We start from the raw sequence: 19,747 nt of genomic DNA on the forward strand, positions 1-19,747 counted from the left end.
TTGTTGCTATGGGTTTTGCCCAAGGGGTAAATAACTACAACCAAATTAGTCGTGGGAAAACCTTAGTAGCGTTAATTGTTTTATGATGGGATGACGTACTGTACGTCATCAACCGATAATGATTGACTCGTTATAAGCAGAAGTATTTACATCTCTTCGAGATAAGTGTACCAGAAAGCGGGGGTAATAGAGAGCTTTCAGATGGGATAGTAGTAGGTCACACCCTCCCGAGTCTTACTACTGTTCTGGTAGCCATATTGGGTGGTCTCAGCTTTAAACCCACCAATATGGCAGCGTAAATTATGCCACGAGACTCAGCTCCTCCTCCAACTTAAAGCTCTCTATTGTAACATGATTCTTCCCAATATCAGAACATTCGGGGCATGGTTACTAAATCGAATCACATACGTCATGTAAATAGTTCCCTGCTGCTTATCTATTTGCCAAGGTGCAATGCATGCGGTTGTTGATTAATTTTTGTCCCACGTGAAGACAATCAAGGTCTGTGGGTTGATTGTTGGGGATTTAGTAAATACCAAACAGTTATAGAATTCACCCTAGCATGGTGCGATGCCCATCTGAATTAATTTTGATGAACAGGAGAGCAAACAAAAAGGGTACGTGAGCCTGGGAAGAATCATGTTACATAGTTAAAGTATTAAGAGGATGCAGAGTGTCATCCTTCTTCAATTATCCCCTTCTGTTATAAGCAAGCAATCAATAACACAAAGAAATTTATTTTATTCTTTTAATTAAATGTTACAACATTAAAAGTAATATAGTTTTGAAAGTTAACATTCCATTAGTTGTTTATATGAGGAAATACATATCATTGTATGGTTTCGAGACAGTCTCAGGGTTCGTGGCGTTGCTGGTCAGCCTGGTCATGGTTTATTTGGTTTTGGCAAAGTTGGCAGTCGACGTCTTTTTGTAGGTTTCACCTCAAAATTAGGAGCGAAAACGCCAACGTACGGATTCTTCAAGTCAAAACCCAATATGTCCGTGGTATAATTTTTACCCGTGACATCTTGAGTCAAACAGGCCAGGACAGCGATTACAATTATTAGACCAAGGCTTAATAATGTTTTCATCTTCATTATCTTTAAGCCTTTGGCGACATTAAAATTTTCACTTATTTCTTGTAAACTTCTCGTAACCGGTCCGAAGACACGCGACTTTTCTTAGTCAAGTAAAGTTTGCAAGAAGAAAACATAAAAACGTTTCACAAATTCCCCGAGATTTTACAGTCGCATAAAAACCGGTTTTTTAAAATTTAATTCCAAGGGACAAATCGAACCGGGGATGGTTTAAAACGGACCTTGGGGGAAATTAATTAGCCATCCATTAGTCTTCACTTTACGTCATTTTTCCTGATTTCTCCCAAACAGTAAGATTGTAAATAAACGGGTTTCCTCAGAATTTCAAGGACTTTAACGGTAGACGTATTCCCCTGAGCGGAGCGAGCCTGACTTTGAAACCCCATATTAGATAGACGGACAGATATTGTTTCCGATATCGATGGAAGACAGAGCGCATTATATTTGAATATATTAGTTTAGCAGGAATACATTTCTTTTACTTGGAATCTTTAACAGGCTAACATTTTCTGAGCCTTTCTGCTTGAACTAAAGGATAGGAGGTGTAGGAACCTTCATCCCTGACGTCACGCCTAATGTATTTGAACTTAGAAACCATGTGACATTGACGTAGCTAGCGACCTGTGCCGTGTTCCCGCGACCTACGAGCGAGGAACCCAAATGTAAACAAGTTCTCTTTGCATGTGCTCAACGCGTAGGCGGTTGTCCTAGACACTTCAATAGCCAATGAAACGCTAGGAAGGAGGCGCGGGCGGTTTATGAAAGTTTTGAAGCCCTTTCCCTTACCTTCAATCAGATATTAGTAGTGGGACTATTGAGAGGGGAGGAGCTACGGAGACGTGACGTCAATATTGGCAGTCTAAATTGTATGACCTGAGCTGACGACTTCCAATATAGGGAGTGGGCAAAGGGGTGAAAATCTCCCCTACTAAGCGTCAGACCCTCACTTGGCCAATCAGGAGCATGCCCCCACGCCCTTTCACTCTGTGAAGTTTGCTGACATTTTGGTGTCAAGGGGAGGAGCCATTTTAAGTCACACCTCTCTGGCAGCTCCCTATTGTCGCCAAAATCGAGGTAAGAGATAGGAGGGTGTGATGTGACGTCACGAGAACGTTCGTAATCTGCGGGGTCTATGGCCTCTTAAAGATTCCAAGTACAAGTCTAAATCAGTAAATCTATTTTTTGTATAAAACAAGTCATCGATAACATAATTATTATCTGTTATTTAAATAACCACATGTTTCACGTGTGAAAATGAACACGCGTCTTTAGGTTTATTGTCCTATATGATGGCAACTCCGGAATGAACACACCCTTTTTTACTTCAACCCTAGACTTATAAATGACTCTTCTTTGAACAAATCAACTTCCGGTACTTCTGGCACGTATCCCGCCTGGAACCCTTCCAAAATTAAAAGACACGTTTTCAATAACACTTTTTTTTATTTTAACTTCTTTTTATAAAAGGTTATTTTGTTTTCGCTTTTGTTATTCATGGAGAGTTTATAATTTATTGTCGTCAATAAGTAGGTAAAACCTATTTTGAATCTAGGTGAAGGATAAGGCGAAAACCTATTTGTCACTGTTCTACGGTAACGGTAAATAAGGACCCAATGGATTCGGTTAGCTTAGTCTTAAGTTCATAAGATATATTGGCCATAAGTTTGTCACTGGTTACAAACTGGAGTTTGTCATGAAGTGAATGAGGTAGGTCATATATTCTCGTAAAGCGGCGCCTGGCGAGACGCTGTCTAAGGCTTAGTACAGACTAAGTAGGGAGATGGACTGCAAAAACCGAGTTTTGTCAATTCTCGCTTGTCGTTCTCGAACTAGCTCTCACTAAGTCTCACCAAAAACGGATTTATGGGATAAGAATGTCGGATCATAGCTTTAGCCTCTTGTACCATCCTCGCATACTTTATTGAGAAACTTCGTCTGCTTATATTTTGACTCCACCCACAAATTCAATCTCTAGAAGTAGCTATATACAGAATTTGTGGGTGGAGTCAAAATATAAGCAGACGACGTTTCTCAATAAAGTATGCGAGGATGGGGAGTGAATTCGCTAACTCCGACGTTCTTATCCCATAAATCCGTTTTTGGTCTCACCGAGCATTACGAAGTATAGGTAGTTAGCTTTTGGTTAGGTTTATCTGACATTGCACACTTATACGAACACGTATTGTAACCTTAGGATGTAAAGAAAACAGTAGCAAACACGCGGGATCGCCTTTAGCTGGAGTTTTTAATGATTTTTCGATTGGTATTTCTGCGAAGCACTCGAGTTGGTGGTTTAACCTTGAAAGTTATGTTGTAGGAAAACGTGTTATTTACAATGTAGCGTTCCTTTCTTGATATTGCCCTTGGTAACCATGGAAACAAAATTAAACACAAATATTGCAATAGTATTTGTATCGTGGAGTTTCAATACATCAATCTCCTATCGATCTTGCTTTTCCGTTTTCTTGACATTTAAATTATGAAAACGGTGTTCCCAGTGACGTCAAGCTCGTATTTAGTTTTACCGTGTAATTTACAAATGTTTATTTTAATTATGTTTATTAAACAGCGATTGACCTTGAGAAATCACGTTCTGACAAAACGTGATATTATCGGTAATGATAGGGAAGATATGATTTGAAATTTATATTTTCAGTTTACCCTCGACCTTGGTAAAGCCTAATATTAGGCTTAACAAATTATTTCAACAGCATCTTATCAATTCTTCTCTCGACAGTTCCCTTTTGCGTCATAAATATTTTAACTCGTCCCTTTTTATTATCACGTGTTAAACTCGTGTTTAAACCTGATTCAATGTAGCCTTGGAATTATCTTTATAGATTGTTTTATCTTCATACAATATAAACTTTTATAAATAAATTAGAATAATTAATTGTTTGATTTAGAACCGGAAAGTTTTTAGAAACAATGAAAAGATTTTTTTCTTTTTTTTTTTTTTGTTTAAATTGAGCGCGAGAATTTTTCCCGCCTATACATACTATTTGGAGGGAAAGTTTACGAGCTACTGCCATCTACTGGTTGTAAATTTCTTTTCAGTATGTAAATTAATTAGAAGTTAAGTTACCACGTAATTAATTAATGAGTTATTTTAGTTTCCTTAAAATGTCTCTAAGTTAATTAAATTGTTTTGTAAGAGTTTAATTTTATTTATCTAGATGGCGCTAATACGTAAGTAACGTGACTGTCTGGACTAGACTGTCGTCTGCTCTAAAATCTGTGGTGGTAATTTTTGAAATGTTTGCGAACTGTTGTTCGCGCGTTGGTGTAATGTAAAGTTGGATTTAAATTTAATTAGGATTGAAATTTGGGTAAGTTTAATATTTATACTATTAGGTACTTAGTTTTTGAGCTTATAACTAAGCTAGTTTTGCATGGCAATTTATCTAATTTAAAATTTAGTTAATTTAAAATAATGTATGACCAAGGCTTAGTGGTTCAACCTTTGAATATTGCCTATTAATTAATTAATTAAGATAATTAGGCCCAATTTGATGCTTTGCCTTTTAAATTTACACTGAAATAAACCTTTTGGTTAGCTTAGCAATCAAGAAAATTGTAATAAACCAAAATTCAACAATACAATATTTATTTAATGACCAAAACTTTTTAATGATATGTTAATTGATATGTTTTACAAAGCCAAGTTTTATTTGAGTAATTATTGACATATTTGAGAAGTCAACATTGGTTATGTAACCGTTCAAACCTTTTTAGTTTTGTGAAAAAATATTGAGGGATAAATTTGAAATATTATTTTAGAAAATACTGATTTGGAAGAGCGGGAGTTCATTTAGGGTTTTTTGGTGTAGAATTATAATTAAATTATATTATATTAATTAGTGAAGTTAATTATGCGCCATATAATAAGAAATTAGGCTTAGCTACATTGAAATTCAGTCTTTAACATTTTTCAACAAGAATAATTAAGAAATAAATTAGAGAAAGTATTATTTTTCTTGGTGAAAATATAGTTGAGGTGACTTAATGAGTTTAATTAAAAGCTGAGCAATTTACAGATGGCATTAATTAATATATGTATTTGTTTCGTTATTAATAATTAAGTAAAATTAAAATTTCGTTAATTTTAATTTTACTTCCTTTATTTTTTAATATTTTTAAAAACGTCGAATAATATAATTATATTATTTATAATTATTTTAAAAAAACAAACGAGTAAACACGATAACACTGCGGTATTTACAATTTTATAAGACAATTAAAAAAAATTAGTAAGCAGGTAACGTCATTCATTAAAATAATTAGGAAAGTAGGGGAGAGGGCAGTTAAAACCTCTAATTAGCAATTAATTAATTAATTTGGCCCAATTTGATTAATTTTAACCTTTGTATATAAAGATTTTCATATCAAAAAATTCTATATTTAAATATAGACTTAACAATTTTGATTAAATTTTTTAATTTAATTTAAAGGGAATATGAAATAAAATTTTATTTAAAACTTTTATCTACTAGCTTGATAAATATTATAATTTTCTCCCATTGTAGTCTATTACGTGGTACAGAGACAATTTGAAGCTAGTAGACTGAATTACTATCGTTTCATATTCCCTTTAAATTGTAGACTATTTGTATAAAATCTTATAGTTCTTTTTACAACTAGTTTTAAAGCTATTTATTATATAAGGGCTATCGGTTTCTAACTTAAGTACCCCTTTAAAGTTTGGCGCCATGTAAACCGTCGTCTGCTTATAAATCTCTCCTTGTTATTGGTCAATTATTTATATTGCCTTAAACATTAAAGGGGTTCAAAGTTCAACCGATAATCCCTTAATTGTAATTATATTTTCTTCGGTCTAATCAACCTGCTTGAAGTGTAACCATTTTATTTTTAGTTTAAATTCTCTATTCCTAAAATAACCTATTATTTCATTTCATCATTCTACAGAAAACAAGAATGTTCAGGGACGACAACGTTATTCTTCCAGCGGGTTGACCTTTGGCCTCAGATGGACGTTGTCCTATCAGCGACAACTTCCTTCTCCTTTTCGCTTAGCCGGTGTAATTCGGCCAATCGAACGCGGTCCAAGGCTTCAGCGTCGATCTTGGGCGCCGTGAAAACGTTCTGGTACAACACACCAGCGATGACGCCACCCAAAATTGGTCCTACCCAGTAAATCTAAAACGGAAAAGACGAAAATAAGGGTAAGGTCAAAAGTTACTTGAGGGGGGGGGGTGAAAGGGGTTTATGGCTTTATTGATAAAATGAAAAATGCGGAGTAATATCAGGAGTAGTGACAGCCCATGTTATTTTCTCTGTAGAACTATGGCGCGCGAATACTTAGGCATCTTAAAGCTTCTCCCTAGTAAACTAGATATCGCTTCTTGTATATATCTTGGGCTTAAATGGGAGTTAGTAGATGAGATAGTTTCGGAACTTCTTCTTACCCAATGATTTTCCCAGTTATTTCCCATGACGGCTGGTCCAAAAGATCGGGCCGTGTTCATACTGGCGCCGGTATATTTGATCTGAAAAATAACGTAATGAAACACCATTTTAGAACAAGTACTTCTTCCTAATCTAGCGTTATTATCGGAACATTTTTAATACAGCCTTAGAAACAATAAGATTCCCCGTTAATAGTCGCGTAAATCTGACGCTTTCCAAGACTACCATTTACTATAGAACTCGGTTTAAATCGAAAGATTGTAGGACCAATTTTTCAATTGAATATAAACAGGATATCGTAATAATTTAAAATTGATTCAAAGTCTTTGCGATGAAATATTATAAGGGGGAATGTTTAGGCTGTTACCTAAAATTCAGTGATCCCACCAGGTCCCTAAAGTCTCTATTTTCCTACAAGCGTCCTTAATATGTCCTAAAATCGGTATTTTTAAAATTTTACTTCCTATTTTACCCTATGTGGTTCCTACTTTAAAATTATAGTCCATATTTTACCCTATTTGGTTCCTACTTTAAAATTTTGCTCCCTATTTTATCCTAATTAGTTCCCACTTAAATAATTGTACCCCCATTTTACCCTATTATAAAACTTTTGGTCGGTCCCCTATTTTACCCTAATTTTTATCGTGAAATGTCAATTTTCCCCCTATTTATTTTATTTCAAATTTTAGTGGAAGCATTGAAAATTGATAATTTAAAATAGGGAATAAATTAGGCGCGTAATTTCCCATTTCCCGCCGCAAAATTGTGTTTGGGTGTGACACCTTCAAAATTTGTCTGGTTGACACTTTTAACGCTATTAGCTACAATTTTATTCGTGTTTTGGCACGGTCCGTTGACCATATTTAAAACTCTCTCCTTCAAATATACAAGAGTTTTTTAGTGAAAAAATTTGAATGATTAAACGGTCTTTATTTGATTGCCTCATAGTTTTGAAATATTAAATTATACACCTTACGTATATTATTATATTATAATTTTTTTTATTATTATTATAAATATATAATATATTTGTTTGTCACGCTCAAACCACTTCAAGGTGTGGAGAATGACGTTCGTCACAAAATATAATAGTTGAAAATCGTTGAAACGTACGTTTATATTTTGTTTTCGTATATATATATATATATATATAGTTTTTTACGTTACATTATTGTAAAAAGCCTAATGATTCCACAACCTTAATGTATAATAACGATCCCAAGTTTGCCAGATAAATCTAGTTTTCCAGCCAAAGATATTAATAAAATTAGCCCAAAATCCCATAAAATATATGAAGGATTATAGCCCAAGTTAATCTCGAAATTCAAAGTGTATATAGTATGTAACGTGATATTCAAGAAGCTGTTAAAAACTATCTTATTCCTAGCTAATCTAAATAAACGGGGAGAAAATGCATAAACATATACAAAACGAATTATCCAAATGATAAAGATATCATACATATAAGGGTAAAACATAAAACAGTGCAACTACAATAGCATCTCTTAACGGTTCGTTTTATAAACGCTATTATAATACTCTAAGGTTATACGGTGTATCTCATACACAAACTTGGTCAATGCAATACCGGCTGAATACAGTGACCAGTTGACCACGACACTATAAGGTGCCATTTCTAATTTATACTAAACTTCAAAACCGTCCTCGTGCCACGATTTTTGAATTATCACTTTCACCAGTCCCCTTTACGATTGAAATGTCCATGGAATCGCGTGTACCGCCTATTCGAGTGCATTACACTAAATAACTGGGTATCAGCGCGTAACTCCATTTGTTATTACATAACCACACCGAGTAACTAAAAACCGCCACTAGCTATTTGAATGAAGCCAAACTGCCGGTTTTCTAGCCCAATCTGGCATCAAAGGTATAACGATCCGAATTTGATGTTGTTTCGTTTGCGGACTGAAATAGCAAGGCTCCCTGAACAAGTAGTAGTAAACAACCATTGATTAGTATGTTATGTTATGTTAAGAAATTATAACAAACTACTTAAGTGATATTTAAATTAAGATCTAGTCGTTTTAATGGTTTTTCAAGCCTCTCAAAGGGTATAGTTTATTTTGGGTTATGTAACCGGTATTTCAAAGCGAATTTTTGGTTGAGGGATTACAAGCCGCTCAAGGGGTATATAGTTTATTTTAAGGATGTCGCCGGTGTTTCAAAGAAAATCTTAAGAGTAGAGTTTAGAAGCAAATTGGTTCCAGAGAGAAAATTTCAACACTTTGGGCCAAAAGTTTTGAAGCTTGGCTAATTGACAATGTTTTTTGACGCCTTATTCCAACTATATTATGCCATTCCAGGTATAGCTTCTATAATACGAAACCCAGATAATAATATGATAAAGATTTGGACTGCATCCTTTTAGCAAATTACCTAGCCTTGTTAGGAAGTACTCTTAATTTTAATGCATCTAATGGAGGCAACGGAAGTGTCCAGGGAGGGGAGGGGAGGGGGAGGGCATGCTTCCGGTTACCCGTTAATATTTAATTCGGGCATATATATTCCTAAAATAACAACCCCAAATTTCCCAGGAGACCTAGACAATACGTAATTTTGATGATTACAACCCTAACTATTGTTTGTTTTCTTTTAACGTAATAGCTAAGCTATGCGGAGGTCAAATAAGGTCAAATCAGCGATACAATAATTAATACTAAACCTTGAATAGTAAATTAAAATTAATTAAGTGTAAAATTTATTTTCTTTCTTTTTTGACTAATTATCACCAAGGAAAATGTAATAAAGTGAAAGTACGGCCGGGGAAGGGGTGTGAAAATGACGTCAGATCATTTACAATCGTGCAGAGTAAATTATCATAAATTGTCGACCCACATCGTCTCGTCAATTATATTTTAGAATCCATCAAAACAACCATAATTATAACATTAGCCTAATTTCCTGTAGCCTCCGTACAAATTACCTAACGCGTCGCGAGTGTGAGTTCCTTCAATTTTCACCGAGGGGCCAACCACTTGCCGTAATCCGAGTACATTCTAATTCTATCTTTAATCAGTCTAACCCTTCGTACTCATTCGTAATCCTGTTATAATCCGTAATCAAACGACTGAAACGAGTAATTATGTGTAATAATTATTTAATCACTCGTCATCATCCGTAATCCTTATGTAATCACTCGAAATTATCCGTAATCCTTATGTAATCACTCGAAATTATCCGTAATCATTGTGTAATCACGTCATTTTACCTGTACTCAATTGTCACCGTACTCATTGTGTAATCACGTCATTTTACCTGTACTCAATTGTCACCGTACTCATTGTGTAATCACGTCATTTTACCTGTACTCAATTGTCACCATACTCATTGTGTAATCACGTCATTTTACCTGTACTCAATTGTCACCATACTCATTGTGTAATCACGTCATTTTACCTGTACTCAATTGTCACCGTACTCATTGTATCATTTTTTACTTTTGGTTATAATTTTTACTTATCGTAATCATTTCGTAATCAGCGTAGTTATTTGTAATCAGTTGTACTCACGGTGTACTCAATGATTACGTAATCAGTGTACAGGTTAGCCCCTTGGTAAGAAATAACCATGCTTCTCAAAACGATATTCATGGAGGAAAAAAGGCTTTATAAATTCATATTCTATAAATTTCTATTTAGATTAAATATATACTTTACGGGAGCTAATTTTATTGAAATAATACAAGGTTTGTCTTGTAATTAGGCTTAACTCACTCTTGGGTGGTAATTAGTTAAAAAGGGGGTCGTTAAGGTGATAAGTGGGACTTTCTACTTGTTCTTCATCTCGTAATTTATGAATTCAATTAAGCACCGCATTTTTTATTTTTTATTTTAGAGGTTAAAATAATTAAATAATAACAAAAATGGTTTTACGCGCGCAAATTTATCAATTAGAAATTCCGCGCCTTTTTTTCGCGCGTTTTAGTAAAGACGTGGTGTGGGTCAAGGGTTTTTGCTGGTTATTTTTTGAACACTGAATTATTATAGATTTTCTCGTGTTTTCTAATTAGGCTAAATATAATTAAGGCACGTCTTCGTCAAAAAAAATTACCAATCTCATCCTTAATTGGCACAAAATAACTTTTGTCTATTTTAATTATCTCGGTTAATTATAATTATAATTGAATTAATTCTTGGCGCGTCTCTCTGAATTAATTAGTAACATTCCAAGCAAAGCGTCGCCTTGAATTTTCGCCAAAAAATTAACTTTTATTTCTTAAGAAAATATAATATTTTTCCCTAAACGCTACCGGCAGCCCAGCTTTATTTTACCTTAAAGTCAAATACGGTCAAAGTGGGGATGGTGCCGTTACCTTAATAAGCCGTTCATTTTGAAATTTGTAATTCGGTATAAGCGGGGGTTGGGGGTTATTTCGTGTTTAAATTTAAAACCATCCCCCCGCTTCTATGGTATTCATTAATATGGGATGAACGAAGAAACGGACGGAGAAGCTCGTGATTATATTTTGGCACGAGAGAAAAGTCACGCGCTGTGGGAATAAAATAAGGTTCAAAAGGGACGTTTTCATTAAAAACCCTAAGCTACGTGCCTTTCGCCTTTAATCCTACTGTAATTTTTCTCAAACTCTAGCGTAAGGATGTGTTGCTAAGATCTAAAACTGAAAAGCCCTATTGTATTTATTCTTAGGTTTCAACTTTTCGCTAAAGTTTGTTTTGTAGCGAAAATTGATTCGATTTTACTGGGAGTTCTGTTGTTTTTTCAACCATATCGTTTCTCGATTATAAATATTGTAGTGTTATCGCGGCCAGAAAAGTAGTTTCTATAATAACGTTGTACAGGCTGAGGCGGAGCGATACGCGATGATAACTTTTATAAGAAAGTAGCGCGTGTATCCGTATTTCTGTATTTGTCTCAAGCAGGTGTTCCCGATTTTGTTATTTGCAGCGCGGAAAAATGCATTTAATAATCGATATGTTTTTAAAAACAACTCCCTCGCAATGCCATTAACCCACCACCATTAAAAAGTGACGTCATCATATCGGCAAACTCGTGAATTTTGCACGTGAAATTAATTTAATCAAAACATGTGCTCGCGTGAATTTTATCGCGATATGAATCGACCTTGAAATTATATCTAAATTTTATTTAATAAAGAGAGGGTGAATGGAAAATCAAGTGATTTTTTTATTGATTATTCCACTAATTATAAGACCAATCTGCATAGTGAAATATCAGCTTTAGAATGATTTTAAAATTCAAATTTGTTTTCATAGATTTCATGCATAATTTTTTTTAATTAACACCTCCGACCAATCACGTAACGCCCTGCCTTCTTGTGAACAAAATTCCCGTGGCACGCTCTATATTATATTGTCACATCGCATGCAAATTTTATCAAATCTCGTGCTAAAATTTAATTCCACTTGGAGCGACGTGCCACCGGGGTTTTGTTAACAAAAGGGCAGGGCGTTACGCGATTGGTCGGAGGTGCTAATTTCAAATTATCCTTGAAATCTATGAAAACTAAATTGTATTTTAAAATCATTCAGAGGCTGGTATTTCCTGGATGGTTCACTATGCAGATTTGTCTTAAAATTAGTAGAATAACTTAACTGATTTTCCTTTACACCCTTCCTTTAAGGATTCTAATTATTTCTCGAGACAAATTTCATGTGGGAACGGATCGACCTTGAGTTATTCCACGATTAGATTGGCCAATAATTATTTGCCATTTTTTAATTGGCTTTCAATTCGATAATACTCCGATTGAATATTTAATATTTTGATAAGGTAGATAATAATTTAGGCAAATTTAACTAAACAAGCAACCAGCCACTTGTAGCTAGCCAGCTCCCACTTGTAGAGAGAAAGAGTTATTATTATCTACAGTTTCCAGCCCTTTGAATAAAGTTAATCTGTCGTTAATCCCTTTGGTTAAGCCCTGCAAATGCGCGCGTTAAGTTGAAAGACGGATTAGCCCTAAATACTATATACTAAAATCCCTGTGACATAAAAATGATCAAATACGCAGTGACTTCCTGTGTCGAGAACATCTGCCTTACCCCGCTATAGTTGCTCCAATAATAATAATACAAGTGTCTCTCTACTAACCCTAATTTCGAGGGGAAAGAAACTACGTAACGACGATAATATTACAACAACCCCATTATTATATTCCCATTCAAAAGAATATTTCTTAGGTATTATAAGAGATAGAGGCCATTTAGTGGGAGTGCACTATGACGTCAGTGTCGAAACGAAATATATACGTATGTACATCTTGTATTATGTCAGAAAAGAAATGAACGGCTTTGCAAATATTGTCGTAAGAAAGACCCCGCGAGTCTCGTGCGTGTATTTATTGACCTATCTAGGTTATTATTGTGTACAGGATGTTTCTGATAAGTCTGCATAAACTTGGGTTCATGCACGTTGTAACTTCTATCTCCATTTTGATTGCCCTAAGGGTTGGCTACTGTTTTCGAGTTATGATTTACAAGAGTGTCTTAGGGATGACCCCTTAATTAATTAAATTAGAAATCATTAATTGTCTTAATCAGTTTCTTAATTAAATTTAAGGGGTCATCCGTAAAATACTCCTTATTAATCTTAACTCGAAAGCAGTGTCTCTTAGGACAAAGAAAATGGAATCGTAGAAGTTACTACATTTTCGACTCAAAATCGTGCATGCACACAAAGAACAAACATCCCCCTTAATTAATTTATGCATGCAGACTTATCAAAAACACCCTGTATACGCGAGTTTGATAAATTTAAGTTAATGTTATGATATAGACTGAATTTGGAATAATTTATGGGAACTTCAAAGAAAAAGTCGTGAATTTAAAATTTGTTTTGGAACATTATTGAAAAAAAAAAAAATAATAATAATAAGAAAGAATTGGTAAAAATTAAAAATCACGAATTTTGTAACAAATATTAAAGAAAAATAATAAGAAAATTTCCAATATTTCGATAATTTAATATTTTTGAAGGAAAAAAAGGATATTCGATGTTAACCTTTATGAAACATTAAATAAATCGATTAAGGGAAAGGTAATATTATGACGTAATCCTTGATATCGAATTTGTTATACATAGTTTTTAGACAGGGAGCGTTGATACCATTTACACTGCAGGAGGCCAGGAGGCCAGGCTACTTGTCGGAGTGTGTGTAATACCAAGTAGCCTCGCCTCCTGCTGTGTAAATTGTGTCAATCCTCCTTGTCAGAAAACTATGTTTTCACGAAAAGAAAATGGTTTTCTAACTTTGAGAAACAAAGCTTTAAACGCAAAAATTTATCATTAGATTATATGTATAGCTTTGGCCGGAAGTTTGGCTTACGAAGTGGACTTCCTGTCTGTCTATACGCGTCGGAAGTAACAATGAATAAGTTATTGAGGGTACTCAATCGGGCAAAGGAACGTTCCGTGAAACCGCCCGAAGTTTAAAATCGGAACATATCTACCTCAAAATCCCCTTAAATTTTAAATTATTAAAGGTAAAGTTCAGATAACATAACATCAGGGATAGATTTAATTTTAGAAGTAGGAATGGAGAACAGAGTAATGTGGGCGCGCTTTCAAAGTCCCGGACCCCCCTTCCACGGCACCGGGGGGTATGAAATAAGAGGCGGGTCATAGCGAGCGACAGAGGTAAAATGGAACTACGTATTTTTCGGCGTTCCCGTCAGCAACGTCATCAGAAACGTAGTTTAAGTGAGCCAATAAGATAATTTAAACTTTTCGTTACGTGTTGGAGGGAGGGGCTATGAGTCGGACTGAAGTAAATGCTAACCGTTCTCCATTCCTACTTCTAAAATTAAATCTATCCCTATTTCGATGATAAACTTGTCTTTTTCGTTTAAAATAAATCGGAATCGGCCCAAGTTCATTAGGATTTTAAATAAGTATTTGAAATTATTTTTAAATAAAATTCTGTAGATCTTTTTTAAGTTGGGCGTTCTAGCGTAAATTTGAAGAAAAGAAACAAAGGTAAGAGACGGAATTCTTAACCTTGGTGGCAATTTCTAAGGAAACTCAAAAAAGAAAATAAAAACAATAGTTTTTTTTTCTTCTCCACGTAAATAGTTGACTTTTGTCCAAATTTCCGCTAGCGTGTAGTGTATTTTTAAAAGTCTATTTTCTTTTCGTTTAATGATACACCGGTAAATATACCGCACTATCCTATTACCATGGTAAAATGACGGTACGGTAATTCGTATTACAGGGAGTCCAGCGGTCCAATAATTAGTATAAAATCCTATATTTTTGAACCTGTCCTATATTATCCTATAATTTCATGAAAGGTCCTATATTATCCTATAATTTCATGAAAGGTCCTATAAAATCTTATATTTTTGAGTGTCTTAGTCCAAGTTTTGGTATAGTTTGGCACCAGATTTGTCAAAATTTAGCTCTTTTATCGAGATCACATTTGACTAGATTTGACCGAAATTGCGGAGTTTGCTCAGCATTTTTTACACATATTATATTTTAATTAAGTTCCTCTTTTCAAAGTAAAATCCAATTTGTTATTATTTTTTTTTCGATTTTTCTGCATAGTTTAAGCCCAAAATAGTATTATATATGAGCATTTTTAGTCCTATATTTTCCTATAAAAACCCATTTTTTTCTCTAATATAAAATCCTATAATTACGGAAACAATTCGCAATTTTCCGATAAAGAATTTAAATTTTTAGCTGGGCTCCCTGGTATTATAATAATATCTAACTAAAACTGCAAACTGCAACGCGTAGGATGTAAAAAAAATTGCTACGATTAACTATCATAACGAAAATGAAAATAATAACTTTTTTGGTAAAGTTATACTAGTTTTTTGGGGACATAAAAACTTTTAACAGCGTCATAAACATTTAGGTTTAATGGCTTCTTCTATTCCATCAAACTTAAGGCCTAGGCTTAACTCTCGTTCGCCAGTAAAGACTAAATAATAAAAACATATTTTTAAAAGTTTTAGCAATAAAATAAAAGTGTAGTTTTTTTTCTTCAAAAACAGGGATCAAATTTTAAAGTATCCGTACTACTTTCTTAAATCACGTATCAATCCGCTATCGATGCTTTGGGGTTAAGCTAGGGGTCATATAATGTTTTTGATTTATTACTAGTGATGATTTAATTTTTAATTAAAAATCCAAAAAGAGTTTAATTAAATTTTAAACGCGGCTATTTTAAAGAATTTAATTTTCCTCTGTTGTACATAATATAGTATTTTAGCGGCTTGTAAGCCGCGAAAATTCCCCCATGGGTTACTTTAAAGACTGGATGGACATCCAAAGGGAATAATTTTTAATTAAAAATTCTTGTTTTTAATTAGCTATCAAAACTGCTGCACTCAAATTAATTGCGTGTTTCAAAATATTTTGCTAAAATTTATTTAAACTCCTTAATCAAGTGAACCGAGGGGCATAGCTGTGCGGGCTCAATGCAATTTCATGAGCCTGTGCTCAATTTGAGCGAGGTATTGCCTAAAAGTGTGCATAAGTTTGAGCCCAAGCTGAGCCCGCACAGCTATGCCGAGGGGGCAACCACTTGGAATCAAAATTAAAAATATTAAGCTATCATCATTTTGTATACTTATAATTATTATTATTGAAGAGTGATTACCCCCTCGAAAAAACCTAGCCGAGCGACCGGCCACTCAGTGTAATCGGTGTACATGGCTGTACCTTTTACTGTACTAAAGTGATTACGCGTAATCTTTTAAAGCCCGGCCCCTGATTACACGTGACGTAATTCGTAATCGGTGTACAGGTAATGTGACAGTGATTACCCCCTCGAAATAAAAAGCTAACTTAATCCAGCGATAAATTCCCTATAAATAATAGTATATATTTTGAAAGGGGGCTTAACCGAATTGAAATCCGGTTCAGTTCTTCGACATTTCGTGATCGCCGCCAGACAACTAAATTCTTTCAGTTCAATTTTAATTAAAATATGATGATATCCTTTAAGACATCACACTTTTAAAGTAGCGTCTTTGCGTCTCGATATACCCTTTCTGGTATTATTAGTATTTAGGCTTAAAGTTTCGAATAAAAAGAGCTAGGCTGTAACAACGGTTTTCCTTAACGAAAATTCAATGACCGGGCAAATAAATACATTTTTAGACGCGTCGTGTTGTATACTAGAGGGAGTATTTAGTTTTACATGGAGATGGTGAAGTACTAGTTAAGGATTTTGTGGTAAAGTTAATCGAATAAATGGTTAGAGAACTTGAATTTTAAAGTATACTTGTTGGGCGTAAAACAATTGAAATAAGTTAAGGATCGCGCAATGAGCAATGGTTTTATTAAGCCATGTTCACACGTACATGGGAAACCGGTTCTAAGCGATTGAAAACGCTTCCAACAGGGGCAGCGGGGGCCTTCGCCCCCCATTAAATTTTTCAACTCTATGGGACTTTAACATTAGGCAGCCATTTTGCCCCCGCTCCAGTAGAAAATGTTAGCTCACCTCTGGCTTCCAAAGTTAAGTGTGAACACAACACATACTCAAGAAACTTAATTAAGAGTCGCTAGTCCTAGCAGACAGTACTAACATAAGCGTCTTAAAGTTTGAATTAGTAATAAAGAGGGTTTCAAAACTAGTGGGGCTAAACCGACCTCCGTGGAAGTGTGAACGTAGCTTTACTGGCGTATTAACCGTCTTGTTTCGGTTTTGATTACTAAGAGAATTAATTATTCTAAGAATACTAATCATTCGTTACTAATTTTGACCGGAAATGATAAATAAAATTACATTCTTGGATTACGTATAAATTTCCGTTTCGTGTTTCAAATTGAATATTTATTAGAGATTCAACTCATTCGTTGCAAGGTTAGGTTATATAGCACCCATTTATACTCCCCCCCTCTCTACTACTTCCCATAAATATTAAATAATAAATATCATAAGGAAGAATACAGGGATTATTTATCTATATTTAAAAATGAAGTAAACCACTCACTGTCTGATATTTCGTAAATTATGGACAGTTTTTTTCCTGTTAAATTACCATGATGGAATCAAAATGGAATTTAAATGTTTTGACAGTTTTCCCCCTGGTTTTCCTTATAACCAATTACGATTTATTTTAATACATCTACTGGTCTATAGTCTATAGTCTTTAGTGTCTTGGAAAGCATTTTCATCCTTTTTTAGTAATTATTCATTTCTAAGACGCTCATATACAGGGTGTTTCTGATGAGTTTGCATGCATAAATTAAGGGGGATGCACGATTTTGAGTGGAAAATGTAACTTCTATCTCCATTTTGTTTGCCCCTAAGGGACGCTGCATGTTTTTGAGTTAAGATTTGATTCGAGTGTTTTAGGGATGACCCCTTAATTAATTAAATTAGAAATCATTGTCTTAATCAGTTTCTTCATTAATTAAATTTAAGGGGTCATCCATAAAATACTGCTCCAATCTTAACTCGGAAACAGTGTCCCTTAGGGCAAACAAAATGGAGATATAAGTTACATACATTTAATTTTATTTAAATTTTTGGATTTTAAAGATAAATTTGGTTTTTGGCCAAAAGCTATAAATGTTTCAAATAAAATTTTGTCCTAAGTTGGTTTTTGGCCAAAAGCTATAAATTTTTCAAATTAATTAAATTTTGTCCTACATATTTTAGGGATTTAATTAATATTCTGATATCGTAAACAACCCACCAAAACTAGTTTAATTAATTTTAAAATGGTAATTTTAAAAGAGATAACAAATTAGCCCTTAGCATGAATTGTAATCACTTACCGCGAACATGTGACAAGCCCCTACTGATAATCCGATAGCCAATGGGGCTGACCCTCTTACGTCCAGTCTAAATTGGACACACAGAAATTAACAAATTAACCAACCATTTTTTAATTACCAAAGTTGAAGAAACTTTGAGTAGAAGGTTAATTACCTGTTAGCGTCACAAACTGAGAATACGGTGAAGACCAAAATGAAGGTAATGAGCACTTCGACCCCGCAACCTTGAATAGCCGATACCTCCTTTCCGAGTCCAGTTCCACCGAGACCACCTTGAAAGGCCGCCGGTGTCAAAGCCTTCAACAGAGCGGCTCCGGTAATTCCACCCATGCATTGACTGATGATGTAGAACAAGGCTCTGATGACCGAAACGTTTCCGGTCACCAACATGCCGGCGGTGACGGCCGGATTGATATGTCCGCCGCTAATGTGACAAATCGCTTGGACAATGGTCCCGACTATTAAGCCAAAAGCCAGGGCTATTTGGGACATTTCTGGTAGGGTCCCGTCTTTCCAATCGGTACATGATCCACACGCCACGAGGACCAGTAAAGCGGTACCGATGTATTCGGCTAACATCGCTTTCCATAAGGTACTATTACTGGTTAATTCGTCGATGCCTACAACGGCTCTAAATTTCCTAACTCGACCCATTGTTTAACTTATAAAAATTGTAATTGCGAGGACACGAAGACTTGTTACTGTCTTTGACAGAGTACTTGTTACAACTAGTCAGCTAACCGGCGAACCAACTTTTATTTATATCCAACTTGCACTTTTCCCAATCCAAGTTAAACGGTGTATAAATCCCGCCCTATTTTATCCGTTTTACTATATCATTGGTCGTTGCCTAGCGACCGGAGTTGCAACTTGTTTATTATGAAAGGGGGGGGGGAGAGATAGAATTGGCGCGTAAGTTTCGGATGAAAGAACGGTAGGTTGCCAAGGTAACGGAGAAGTATCTCTTTTAGCGCGTGGAAGGCTGAGAGAGAGATTGAGTGCGCGCGCGAGATCTATGGTTTTTTTTTTTTTGGCGGGAAACCTCTCGCGGAGAGGCTGGACAGTTTTGGCGGGGAAATGAAAGGAAAGCACGTGGGGTGGCAAGTTACGTGTTTTCCCAGATTTTTTTTTTTTTACTTTATCTTCGGATTTAATATAATATTTTTTTTCTTTTTGAAATTTAATAGCTCTCGTATTTTAAAGATAGGCTAGTGTTTAAGAGGGATTTTCCGCCTAAAATTATTAAAATGGCTTCGAGGGATCGTGGAAAAATATTGAAAGAACTAGTTTAACAAGAGGGGGAAATTTATTTGGGGTATTTATCACCCCTCATCCCTCCTATCCCGCGTTGGCGCCAGTTTTTCAATGTAATTATTACGACGATACGGAATTCGTCATCTTTTAAAGACGATAGGATAATACGGCGTTTATAATTTTGCCAAGTTAAGATGTCGTCGTCATTGAAGCTTAATGACGGGATG

The 19,747-nt window shown here is 34.9% G+C and overlaps 2 protein-coding genes across 2 annotated transcripts in view; one reads left to right on the forward strand and one right to left on the reverse strand.

The window, feature by feature from the left end:
* Window positions 1-4,847, forward strand: part of Pabp2 (poly(A) binding protein nuclear 1) — a 23,864-nt gene extending 19,017 nt beyond the window's left edge. Inside the window, exon 7 of the mRNA XM_089862957.1 lies at window positions 4,274-4,847. Within this exon, the coding sequence (XP_089719083.1) occupies window positions 4,274-4,283 (10 nt within the window). The 3' untranslated portion in view covers window positions 4,284-4,847. The remainder of the gene's footprint in view (window positions 1-4,273) is intronic.
* Window positions 4,688-19,304, reverse strand: LOC149588309 (aquaporin AQPAe.a-like). The gene is made up of 4 exons (XM_089862952.1): window positions 18,421-19,304; window positions 18,267-18,333; window positions 6,524-6,604; window positions 4,688-6,254 (listed from the first exon to the last, which is right to left on the reverse strand). The coding sequence occupies exons 1-4, from the start codon at window positions 18,918-18,920 to the stop codon at window positions 6,081-6,083; spliced, it is 822 nt and encodes a 273-aa protein (XP_089719078.1). The 5' UTR covers window positions 18,921-19,304; the 3' UTR covers window positions 4,688-6,080.
* Window positions 19,305-19,747: the final 443 nt, after the last annotated feature.

This window comes from Phalangium opilio, unplaced genomic scaffold, assembly GCF_054372755.1.
Source record: "Phalangium opilio isolate 3A_F unplaced genomic scaffold, DU_Popi_V2 ptg000662l_1, whole genome shotgun sequence".
In the NCBI taxonomy this organism is placed as follows: domain Eukaryota; kingdom Metazoa; phylum Arthropoda; class Arachnida; order Opiliones; family Phalangiidae; genus Phalangium; species Phalangium opilio.